This window comes from Astatotilapia calliptera, chromosome 7 (genome assembly GCF_900246225.1).
Source record: "Astatotilapia calliptera chromosome 7, fAstCal1.2, whole genome shotgun sequence".
Lineage (NCBI taxonomy): Eukaryota > Metazoa > Chordata > Actinopteri > Cichliformes > Cichlidae > Astatotilapia > Astatotilapia calliptera.
This window is the reverse complement of record NC_039308.1, coordinates 56,502,862-56,515,319: the sequence shown is the minus strand read 5'-3', so window position 1 is coordinate 56,515,319 and position 12,458 is coordinate 56,502,862. Positions and strand designations below refer to the sequence as shown.

The 12,458-nt window shown below is 35.5% G+C and overlaps 1 protein-coding gene across 2 annotated transcripts in view; it reads right to left on the bottom strand.

Moving 5' to 3' along the window:
- chd2 (chromodomain helicase DNA binding protein 2) overlaps positions 1-8,679 on the bottom strand; it is a 29,321-nt gene extending 20,642 nt beyond the window's left edge. For both annotated transcript variants that reach the window (XM_026175997.1, XM_026175998.1), the window contains exons 1-5: positions 8,350-8,679; positions 6,857-6,923; positions 6,648-6,708; positions 4,546-4,604; positions 1,481-3,351 (exon numbers count right to left, since the gene is read on the bottom strand). In XM_026175997.1, coding sequence (XP_026031782.1) covers positions 1,481-1,542 — 62 coding nt within the window. In that variant the 5' untranslated portion in view covers positions 1,543-3,351; positions 4,546-4,604; positions 6,648-6,708; positions 6,857-6,923; positions 8,350-8,679. The remainder of the gene's footprint in view (positions 1-1,480; positions 3,352-4,545; positions 4,605-6,647; positions 6,709-6,856; positions 6,924-8,349) is intronic.
- Between the last annotated feature and the right edge of the window lie 3,779 nt (positions 8,680-12,458).

Sequence of the window (12,458 nt, the reverse complement as noted above, 5' to 3'; positions counted from 1 at the left end):
ACACTAGAGGAAAATACTAAAATGGCTGCCACAGGATCACACACAGAGACTACAAGTGTGATGTAACCTAACTGCAGTGTACAGCCAGTGTAATGCTGTGAGGGTGCTTGCAAACTGATGTGTCTTTTTTTTTTAAACAGTCTATTGAGGTCAGGTCGCAGTATTTGCTTTAACATGGCAGTTATTCTTATACTGTTAGAAAACAGCATTTATGCACTGAGAACAAACAGATCCTGAAGAAAAAGAGCAGCTAGTCACCCCAGCATTATCCTCAAACCATGCAAGATTATTTGATGACATCTTTATTGATCAACAGATGTTTCCACTGATTTTGATACGAAGATTTGGTGTACCTGAGGACCACAGGGCCTTGCAGACATCAACAAAACACAATAATAAAAGTGGACAATAGGGCAAGAAAATGCCACTGTGTTAAAGTATTCAGACTCCAGGCCAGAGGCCTTTACAATCAACCTAGCAGGAAATACAAATAAAAGCTAGATTTAAGTAAAAATTACCACTGTTTAGCTTCAAACATTCAAAATATACATGTTCAAAAAATACATTTACATCCATATACCCAAAATAAAATGAGCCCCATAATCATTTAAATGTAGTGGACATGAGGATAAGAGAAAAAAGTTTCGAATTGAAAATGCTCTTGCAGGAAAGTAAAAATAACACCTTAAAAACATGTTAAAATTCTGTAACATAATGTAAGGATGTGAACACTGACATAACCTCTTTTTTTACTTTTAGCAGCTGTAAACAAAACAAAACACAAAAAACAACACAAAAACTGTTTACAACCACTGAGCTTTAATGGCTTTTTAATAAACAGAAATAATCCAGTATTAAAAGGTAGATGTGGTAAAACTTTAAAATATTTGGCCAAAAATGTAAATACAGAATAAAATAAAAATAAGTAGAGACTGACATAAAGTGAGAGTTGTGGGCACTTGCAAGGTCCAGAAACTGTCTGGTAAAGTATGTTACATATAAAATAGTTGTAACACTGTATATATTAGTGTCCAATGACAAATCAGTGCACCATTTCAGAAATAAATCAAAACCCCAAAATCAACAACGTTAGTTAAAAAAAAAAAAAAAATGGTGCAATGCAGTACTAACTCCAAGACAAGGTCATATAACATTATAGCGAACGGACATTAAGACATCTGTGACAAGTTTTTTTGCAGAATAATACAGGAGGAAAGGCTTTCCCAGTGGTCTAACACATGCATCTTGTGGGCAAAGATCCATAACACAGGCCTGAAACCTCAGTATTGAGTGTAAGAAATGGTAAGGGGGGAAAAAAAAAAATCAGGGTGTGGCTATTAAACAATAGCAAGGTCATTCAAGACACTAGTGCACGTCTTCAAAACCACGTCGCATATCTAACACAGGTGATCAACCATGCTTGACAACGTAAACAATCAAAGCAGAAACGAAAAAAAGGTAAAAAGTATAAGGCTCATACCTTGATGCATTGCTTTGAGTCGATCCTTCATCCTCTTGTTTTTTACTTTTACTCTTCATCATTGTTGTATCCTGAAAATCTGAATGGATGTTGCTTTTGTCCTGGTATTTACTGCCAAAAAGTTAAGAGGAAGCATGAACTATCATACAAGTCCCACAAGATTGCTTTTGCTCAGGTGGCAGCTAAAGCCTCGGCGGTGCGACACGAGCAGGGGAAAAAAAGCAACAAATCGAAGAAAGTAAGGATCATTATTTACATCGCTGGGTTAAATAGACCTCACAAAAACGACAGGTGCTCTCACAATAAGTTAAATGCCTTTGAATGTCTTTCAATATAGTTCACAGATCGAGCCGCATGCCGTTAATTCTAACTGCGTCATCAGACGAAGCGGTAGAAAAATAATATTTAAACATGAAGAAAAACAGTAAATTAAGCTTGACACAGTGTAAACATGTCAATTCAACGTGGAGAAAGGTGCTAGTCCATAAATGAACTATTAGAATCTCGTTCGCCCTATAACACTTTAAATATGCCTCCGACTCGAATAAAAATAAAGATGTAAAGATAATTACTTAATAAATTACAAAAACAGCCTTGTTTCTATAAAGCTCGTAGGCCCCTTGCATTCTTCATCTACTGAGAGAGCGACAGAGGAGAGGCAGCAGCACACTAAAAATGGAGGCGCGCCATGGCTGCCAGAGACCAGTATGGAAAACAACGACGAGCACTTCGCCGGAGCAGACGGCTCCTACGGCTCGAAAAAACAGCACTAAAACGGCACAAATCGCGTAGATTTTCGTTAAAAACACGAGCGCACGATCGTTGCCCTCAAAATTTCATCAAAAATCGAGCAGTCTCGGACGAAAAACAGGCAAAAGAAACGATCTAACGAAAGCCCATGGCACCCTTCCCAAGGCTCAGCCGCCATCTAGAGCTCCTTCCCTGCTCTGAAAGCTTTGCCTTTGATTGACGTTATTTCCATTTACCCCACACTCAGGTGATGTTTAAGTCCCTCCCCTTTTATTATGTTTTTAAAATTCGTTTATATGAACTTACATACATTTTCTGCCCCAGGACACAAGCCTCAAAGTGAAACCTTTCTTGCCCTTTGATAAAAGGTAACAATACTGAGAGGCTGTAAAAGTATATATTTTGCACCAATTACATCACTTCCTGCGCAGGCAGGAAGAAGGACGACCAGTAGCCATTTTAGAGAGCCTTTGGAAACCATTTGGGCTCTGACCAGAAAGCTTTCAAGTGAAGTGTATTTTCAGGTGTTTTAGGGTTAGTTAAGCTTCACCAGTGGGGCTAATTAAATGGAAAAAGGGGAATTTTAATCACTCCTTTCTCTTTTATCTTATAAATCAACTTGATAAATTCCAACTCGAGTCTGAAGCTCAATTTCTATGGCCATACCTTGATAATTATTGACACAAAGCCAATGAAAAGTAATGTGATATTTTGTATGTATTCACAAATACAAAAACGAACTTCCGACTTTAGGTACTTCAACGTTGTCAAATTTTTTCTGCAAATGTGCCCTTGATATTTCTCTGCTAATGAAACAAAGCCAGGAAAAAATATACGAGGTCACATACTTTATTTAAAACAACATTTGAATATCAAATGTACAAAAGGCTGACTTTCCAAAATCAAATGTTAACTTTTCAACGAGTCCACTACATAGCCAGCAAAGGTGTTCCAGAGTCCATGTTGTAGGTAAAAAATAAAAAAAAAATAAAAATCCAAATGTCAAAGTCCAATCAGAAAAAGGTTTCATCTTGTCAAAATTTGGCTAACCGCCAAATAACTTGCCATCTTCACGTTAAACAACGTAGTCTCCACTTCAGCAATATCCAGTTGAATGGGGTCTTGATAGGATAAAAAAAAGAAGGAAGAATTGTAAGCCCACAGTGCAATGTCCAGCAGTTAAAACCAGGTATCCTAAACTAGATTACAATTATGCCAGTCAAGCAACATACGTAGCTAGCTTTCAGCTGCGCTAGCGATCACTGTGCAGGTGTATTTTGTTTTTTGAGAGTTAAGTGTTCCTATGAACGCGGAATTGATTAAAAAGGATACAAATAGTAAGTGAACTGTAATAAAATGGCATAGCGATGTACTGAATGCGAATTTAAATTCGATAGGGTTCGCAACTGAACTTTGTAACTCTTGATACGTTTACAATGAAACCCAAGACAATGTTGTGTTGGTCCCAAGCTTTAATGGCTGTGGTACTTTTTTGTAGTGCTTTAAAAAAAAAAATTGTGTGGGTTTTAAAGTAATTAGCACAATGAAATATGGGCTGAATAGGTCTTCCAGCAATTTGCGAAAAGCATTTCCTCAACTGACCACCAGGAGTAAAATGAGTCTAGAGTTGCACCTAAAGTCACATCAATCAGTTACGTATGCAATCTATTCACGCAACAGCTTTGATGTTCACACAAATTAGGAGTAAAACAACACAACACAGGTCTGTAAGCAAATATTACTATATGAAAAATATGATCCACTTCATCAATTACCAGACTAACCAATTACATGAGCAACAGATGAACAACACATTAGCATCCAATAACTGTTAAAGCAACAGTTCAAACTATGGTCATTTTCAGTTGTCCACTATTCAGCAACAAGTAACTGTGGTTTGGTATTGGTCTTGTTCTATCAGGTTTTCAGCACAATGAAAATCTATAAGATTTGGCAAAATTAAGTATATAGGTAAATATGGCTTTTTTATTAAATGCCTACAGGAGGCAATACAGGCAACATCCCCAAAAATTGCGTGTAGCCGCATGAAATTGTTGTGTGTATCCTACAATGAAATTTATCGTCCCAAACTTCCCCTTTGTTAATTCATTTTCACAGCTGTTTTTTGCTAGCCTCTTAGAACTAAAAGTGAACGTCAGTCATAAAACGTGGACAAACTCTACTTAAAGCAAACCTAGTTGAACTGGATCTAAATGTAAATATTCTGTTGAAACTTAAATTTGCCAATCAAAAAGCACATGACAAACGCAATCAGGTCAAAAAAAAAAAAAAAAAAAAAAAAAAAAGGAACTTACAGAGCTGTCTTCTTTTTCTTCACAAATTGAAATCTTCTCCGCAGTGTCTTCTGTCTCCACTATAGAAAAGATGAGGAACAATGAATGACACCCATTTAAAATATTCACAGAAAGATTTCCAGCTTTACAGGCTTTAATGAGCTTTAAGTGCTTGGACCTTTTAATCTATAAATGCTAATTCTAACTGTCAAAGATAGCTTCCAAACACTCATTTTCGTTGTTTCCAGTTGAGAATGATTTGAATGTGAGGAACGCATTTCTGAGAAAACAAAACCAACTTTTATAGCAATAATGACTTGAAAGATAATGTTATTTAACATAAAGGTTGAGGAGAAATGGTCATATTTAAACTCATACTGACTTCAACCTTTGTTGTTAATGTAAAATCAGTATTTTGTGCTTTAAAAGATCATATATATATATATATATATACACACACACACACACACAAGCACATATTATATGGTAGATGTACTGGACTGAATGACAATTAGAGCTGGCAGGATCTTCTTAGTCGTTTTGCAGACTTATAATTTATCTAATGCAGATAAAAAAAAATACTTGGCAATTTATAAGTCACTGTCGAGACACTCAGGTGTTGGTGTATGGTACATTTATGTGCTGTGTAACTCAAGTAGCTTCGCAAGTTAAAACTATTGCAGTTCTTTCTTTTCAAATTTATTCCATCAAATGAAATACTTTGTATTGCTCACTGGAGAGTGTTTCCTTTATGTTCTGTGTGTGGGTATATCTAACCTGTGGATTTATTTTAGGATTTTTACAGTTACTTCTTACGATTAGAAGACGAGATTAATAAATGAATGCTTTTTTTTTTTTTTTTTTTTTTTTTTAAATCACACCTGAAAAGGACACCGAAAGACTTGAATTTCTGTGCGGAGAACAAATTGTGGTTGCCACTTTAATTGGTTTGGCAACATTTATGGGAAATAATCTTTTTTTTCCATTTTGAGAAAATTCTTAGTTACTTATACTTGTTACCCATCTGTGCAAGAAATTTTCTAAAATTCAAAATGGTCACATTCTTGGCTCCAAGTACTTCTACGAGACCCGTTCATTCCAATAATCCAGGGACTATAACCATTTTTATGTTATAGTTAGTGACTTTCAAGTTGAATTTTGCTTCCCAATTTATCAAACATTTTAAAATGTAAGATGTAATTGAATGTGGAGCATTTGCAAAATTTGTCAACTGCTTCCAGACACTAAAGTTCAGAGGAAAAGAAAAGGTTCAGTGACACTTTAGGTATAAATGATTAACAATTCTGCCCCAGAGGAGTTGAATGGCAGTTTTTAACACTTTAAGTTTTAGTACACCTGCAAATGAGATGCAACAAAAGTTCTTAAGTGGTAAAGCATTAAAAGCAGAAACGTTAATGATGATGTGCTAAAGTTTCCACAGCCTGTCGTTTACACATCTGTTACAAAAACATTGTCTCAAGTATAATTTACGATCACACACGAAACGCATTTCTTGCCCATGTACTACAATTGGTGTCATCGTTTAAAATCTGACACAAGAGTTATGAAAAGAACAATCCTTAAGATTAGTCACAGGTTAGCTAGTCAATTGTAAAATTATCATCAACGTGTTGCAAATAGAGATGTTCTCTTAAAACAACACAATAGCAGTTTAATATTAAGCAATTTAAATATTAATGTGCTGTAAGCTATAAAAATGTGCGAAGTGATCTTACGTGTCTGCAGTACACTTTATTCTAAGTGGCGGGAAAATTATTTCGAAATAACCGCGTAACGTTGCCATCCATAGTAAGTGAGCCCACTTCTATACATTTGGAATTTATGTGTTACATCATACACTAGGGGGCAGAACTGTGTTTGTTCAGAAGCGTAGACGTAGCGGTACTTCCTAATAATGATTCTGATGTACAAGCCAAAAACATAAATGTGGACTTTACAACGTTGCTTTTTTTTTAAATCAAATTAGTAAGGTTATTGTTTTTTAATTGTTATTGTGATTTTTTTTTTTTAAATAATTCAGCACTTTTTTTAAGAGTTCAAAGCTCAAACTGCTTATAAGAATTCTTCTAAAGACACTCAAACTGCCTTAAAATGATACTTACAGTGTCTACTTGCAGTACGGATCACTCAAATTCTTCCATTCACGTTCGCTAAATGTCAACCCTTTGAAATAACAAAAAACAAAAAAAACTTTTTTCAGAAAGGAACTGTGACAACAGCACGCCCTACTGGCTGCAGGTATGCAACAGTAAAGACTAACGAATGGTAAGACTACGCAAAATACCCTGGTTGGTACAAATATAAAACATACCATTTAGATAAGGCAAAGCAATCTCCGCTCTTCTTTGACGTCATTTGGGAAACATCACACCGAATCCCTGCAAAAAACAAAACATTATTTTGATTATTCTAGTAGTCGCAATTAAAAAAAATCAGAACTTACATAGGCATACAAGCCAGTCATAAGCAAGCCATCTGTTTTAATACCTTTTTAAAGCAATATTTTAGGATTATCCAAGACCTAATTAACATATTACCATATTACAAAAACCCTAAATAAGTATTTACATATTTAGTTGTTACTTAGTAAAACTGTTTTATCTTTGCGTGCTTTGTTGACTCAAAACACGACTATATTTGTCTTAAACAGTAACATCCACTAGAGAATACCTTAAGGAGGACATTTTGTTATGTGTAGGGTGGTACTAATCCGTTGGATTTAACGATATAGTCAAAGTTAGATGTATTATGCCATAAAAGACTAAATATCATCTGCTTTTATTATGTGTTGCATTTCCCTTTATATGTTTAGAAATCAACAACCTCATCCATGAGACTGAGATATTAACATGATTTTATGTCTTTATTTAATTTTATTACAGAATTGAGAATTTCCTTAAATTCACATACTTTTGGTGAAGCTTTCTAGCATAACTTTTTCTTTACATGATTTACAGATGTAAAGTGACTTGAAGAAGAAAATTTATGAGAATATTTAAATGACTTCTCCCTTCAGTACCTCAAAGGGTTAAAAGCCAACACCCTATTTTGTATTTCTAAGTATATCTTGGCTTTTATAATGTACAGAACCTACATTTTCACAATCAAGTTATGTACTGTTTATGTATGGTGTCTAAAATAAAAGGATTTTAGTTAATAGTCATATTTTGGACATTTTAGCAACTTATCACAATTTATGTAAAGTATTTTTAATTAATAAGCAATGAGTATATAATACTTTGTTACATCTTGCTACAAACTATATCTGAGCGGTCTGTGTTAATAAAATGTAAGAAATCATCGATTTTTAAATATTTTTTTCATCTAAAACTCGATGAAAAACCTCAAAAACCGAATACTGTGAAAATAAGCAAAAATGTACTTGAGGTTGTTGCGTTAATATCAATCAGCTCCCGATACAACATTTTTAAAACGAAACTTTTGCTTATTTTTGCTGGTTTTGTCGAACAAATTCAGACAAGGGCATTTGCCCTTTCAAGGACAAAGCAAATTTTAAATGCGTAGGTTGAAATAACTCCAAACAGGTCGCGAACAAATACACTTTCAAAAATCTAAACTAAGCTAACTCAAAACTGCCCTTACAAACATACAAAATCCACAAACTAAAAAACAAATGCATGCAATTTAAACTCTGCAGACCCTTTTCTTTTTTTCTTCGCTAACAGCACACCATAGCCATTTTTACCAACACTGCGCCTATCTGTCGTTCTTTCCACCATATTGCTTTACACGCCTGGCTCGTATTTTTCAGCTATTAATGTATGATTACTCTTAAGTTCTTACCAATTTCACGGGCCGTGTCTATCCCCCGTCATCTGCCTCGGTCAGTGCCGCATTTTTGCGCGATTTTCGCCGTTTTGGTGGGTCTTTGAGCCGCATCGCTGAGCCCTTCCTCCACTCCGTCGTCGACGCTTTGCTCCTCTGCTGCGTGTGTCCTCCTCTCTGCCTCTGCCTGAGCTGATATCCTTCAGCGGCTCTGCCCACTTTTGCTCTCAACGTAAGCCAAGCTCCACTTCCTCTACAGCCCCATCTAGCTAGCGCTAGCATCATACTGAACATAAAAGAAATGTCCTCCTTTTTTTTTCTTTCTTCGGCTGAGCTCATGCCACGTTAAAAACAGCATATTTAAAACATTGTCGTAAATGAAAGAAGTTAACAAAACATTATGTTGGCCAAGTGTAGCTGTATATTTGTCAGATAGAGCTACATTAGGACGCTAGCTAGAAGTCCAAGTGAGAAAACTTTGTACGAATATTGTTATGAATATTGGCCACGAAGCTACAGTTAGCTTATTGAGGGTATACCAACACTTGAATCTAGTGTGTGCTTTCAGGCTACCCTTTTTTTCTTTTCTTTTCTCACAAATCAAATGTGAAATAGTTTGTTGTTGTTGGGGGGTTTTCTTTACCATAATGCTGACCTTCTTTGACCCCCTTCCTTTTTATGGCCTTAAAGGCTTGCCGGGGACCTTAATAACACTTTATTAAGTTATAATACATGTTTTTTTGCTACCATGTGAACTCAGCTTCATTGAGGCCTTGCACACAGTCTTTCTTAGCCTAAGATGATGCCATGCTAGATGTGCTATGAAATTAACTTTTTATTTGTTAGTTTTGAACAGAAAATTCAAATATTTAACTGCATAATCCCCCCCCCCCAAAAAAAAAGATGAATTGAATGGACTGGAAAGACCAAATCTACTTCAGGGTTAAGACATACATGAGGATGTAGCCGGATATAAGCACAGGTGTGAAATAGACAACAGAGGTCCACACTGCTTGTGACAACCTGGCAAAAATCAACTGATTTCAGCCCATTATTAACCTTAACTGCAAATAAACAAAAGGAAATAGAAAGGAAAACTCAAACTAATAATGTAATGGATGCATTGAGAAATCTATTGAGAACAGCCAAACATGGCAAGCTTGGCTTGTTCAGTGAATGCAGCCTTTGTTGGACACTATTTGTTGAAGACTCTGGTATGCACGCACTCCACCCCCATCGTGGGCCAATGAGATGCTCCACACAGCAGCGCATGCTCTTTCCAGTGGAAAATTTCTATAAAAAGATCATCAGCCTAGCAACAGGAGTGCCCTGCTGAGGTATTACAAATTCAGACGCCTCAAGTGAAGTGACCATGGCCTTATTTTAAATGACTGGTTGGATGGATGGTCCTTCCTGAATGCTGAAATCTAAATATTGTGCTCTGAGAGACTGACAGGGTTCGCCTCTGTGCCCCAATTGTACAAGTGCCACTCCTATTTGGTTCTTAAATGTGTTTATTTTAATGTTGCTTTTTGTAATGTCCTTAATGTGGTGTAGTTACAGTCATGTAAGATTTTATATTTATGTATAGATTCCAGTTTTAATGAAATTAATAAATGCATTTTGGTAAGAAAATAGAGTGTAGAAGAGGGTTTTAAAACCTGTACACACAACTTCACAAGAGATTTGTGTCTCCTCCTGGGGCCATACTGAGGCTCTTTCACTTACTGGGCAAATGTATGAACAACACTAAACTATAGAGCCAGTAAACAAGTGGAAAACTCACTCCCCTTAATTTAAATATAGAAAAGTATGATACATGTAGTACATTTTATTGACAAAATGACCCGTAAATCAAAGATAATGGAGGATCTATTTATGCGTAGTTTGGTAGGAAAATGGTAGGAAATTATAAATTAATCACTAGAATCGCATTTCTATAGAAAATAGTGTGATTAGAATACTTTAAACACATGTGTTAGCATATGAAGGACTACCGTTTATATATGTGAGTAAATGTATGGATAAATGATATATAGAGTGTCCGACCTACCTTTTTTATACTGTTATTTGTGGTGTTTTTTATGTGTATGACTTGCAACTTCTTTTCTTCATCCGTTCTTAACAATTCTTTAAAAAAAATTGTAGTTTTGGGGAAACTAGGCTTATAATGGTAGCTTTGGAGATGAAAAAGGTAAAGTGTAAAGTGTTAACATTTATCTTGGAACACATGTTCTCAGAATTGAAACCTGTAAATGCAGCACTGTTGTAGAAAGGTGTGGATGTTGGTTCTAGCAAAGACTGACCCAACAATCAAACATAAGAACAGGTTCTTATGTTTGATTTTTCACTTCGAAAGATGTGAATACACACAAAATGTGACAGTCAAACAAGGAAATTAATGCTTAAACCATCTTTGAAGGTAAAGAGAAATAAGATTCAAAATAAATACCATGGATTATAATGAGCATATTTCATAGCACAGGTAATATAGATCCTATAGAGTATTGATGTGTTTCAATCTAGTTTAAGGAAATGCATGACATGATCGCCTCAGTCATAACCTGAGCTGTTTTTCTGTGCAAAGTTCAAGCCCTGTTCTCAGGATGTGACAATATCCTTGTCAGCTAAAAATTTGTATCCTCCCTTTTGAAACAAACTCTTGCCCCACATGGGGAAAACCACAAAAAGCAAATACATCTGAGCAAAAATGATTATATATAATATACATCCAGCCTTTGGACAGTTTATAATGGTTGTTTTGTGTGTCTGTCTGGTATTTGTGGTTCACTTAAGCTCCTCTGACATTATTGTAATTTGCGTACAAATCCGTGTTAGATCTTACGTCATAAAATACGTCTTTAAATATGAAAAAAGAGTCAACCACTAAATGGATTGTTTGCTTCAAAATGCCTCTGATTCTCGAGGTTTTCGCTAAACAGAGTGTGCTGCATGTTGAAACCTCATCTGAGGAGAAAATGCTTGCTCTATTATTATTTGGTGCTGCCATCTGGTGGACCTTGTTCAGATTAAAGAGTTCTAGTAAGGGAAATGTACAAAAGTACAGAAATAATTAAACACACCACACACACACACACAAAATGAGACTAGCTTTTGTCTTTGTTTTCATACACAGGGAGTCCCCACAGGTTTGTCTGTGGTCTGATGTCTACATCTACTGTAGTTTTAAGTTCCTTCCTTACTCTCAGTTACAGGCAACCCTTGTAAAAATAACTTGTAAATATCGCTTCTTCGTTTTTTTGTTTTTCTTACAATAATTCTGGTTAAAGACGTAATTTTTTATTTATTTATTTTTATTTTTTGGGGAGGGGGATCATTATTTGCATCTATTTTAAGACAGACCCAAAGACACTGATTTAGTCATTTTTTAAATCCTTACTGATGTGGTTGTCAGTGGTTATCACTGACCCACTGACTTCTAGGTATTTTCTGGTCAAGATTCCCAGGAATTTGCGGTCGTGAACCCGGTGTCTGCTGCCCTTGTAAAATTGCGTATGCTACGGCCCACCGTTAGAAGGGAAAAGGGCTGCCTTCAGTACAGTCGGAAATTTGGGAACTACCAATCGACCTTTAAATGTGCTTGAAGAAGTCAGGATACTCTTCCACCTATGAACCGTGTCAGAGAGTAATGATAAAGTAAAATTGTCCAGGACTTTACGTTGACTACATACCTGCAGACAAGTTGAGATTGCATTTATTCTTAGATTAATTTTTATACTACTTACATAATGTTGAATTTTGATTACAGCTATCAGGAAAATTTCACTGTGAAGAAATTATGGTATGTGTTTTTGCTTAAACTTGGACATAAATGTTTACCCCACCCTATTTAACTGTTTGTGTGCAGGTGGTCTGGTAACAATGAAAACCACATTTCATGGAGCCATAAACGTGTGCACATGAACAGAAATTCATATGTTGTTCTAAAATCACATATAAATAAATGAAAACACTGTAAAATACCAAGAAAAGTAGCTTTGGATGGGACAGAATAAACTGTTTTTTAATTTCCTTCAATAGCTCTTTAAACGCTGATGACTAAAAATGACCATTTTCTAAAAATCAAATACATTTAAAAGCTGTTATCTATTAACACTGAAACCATA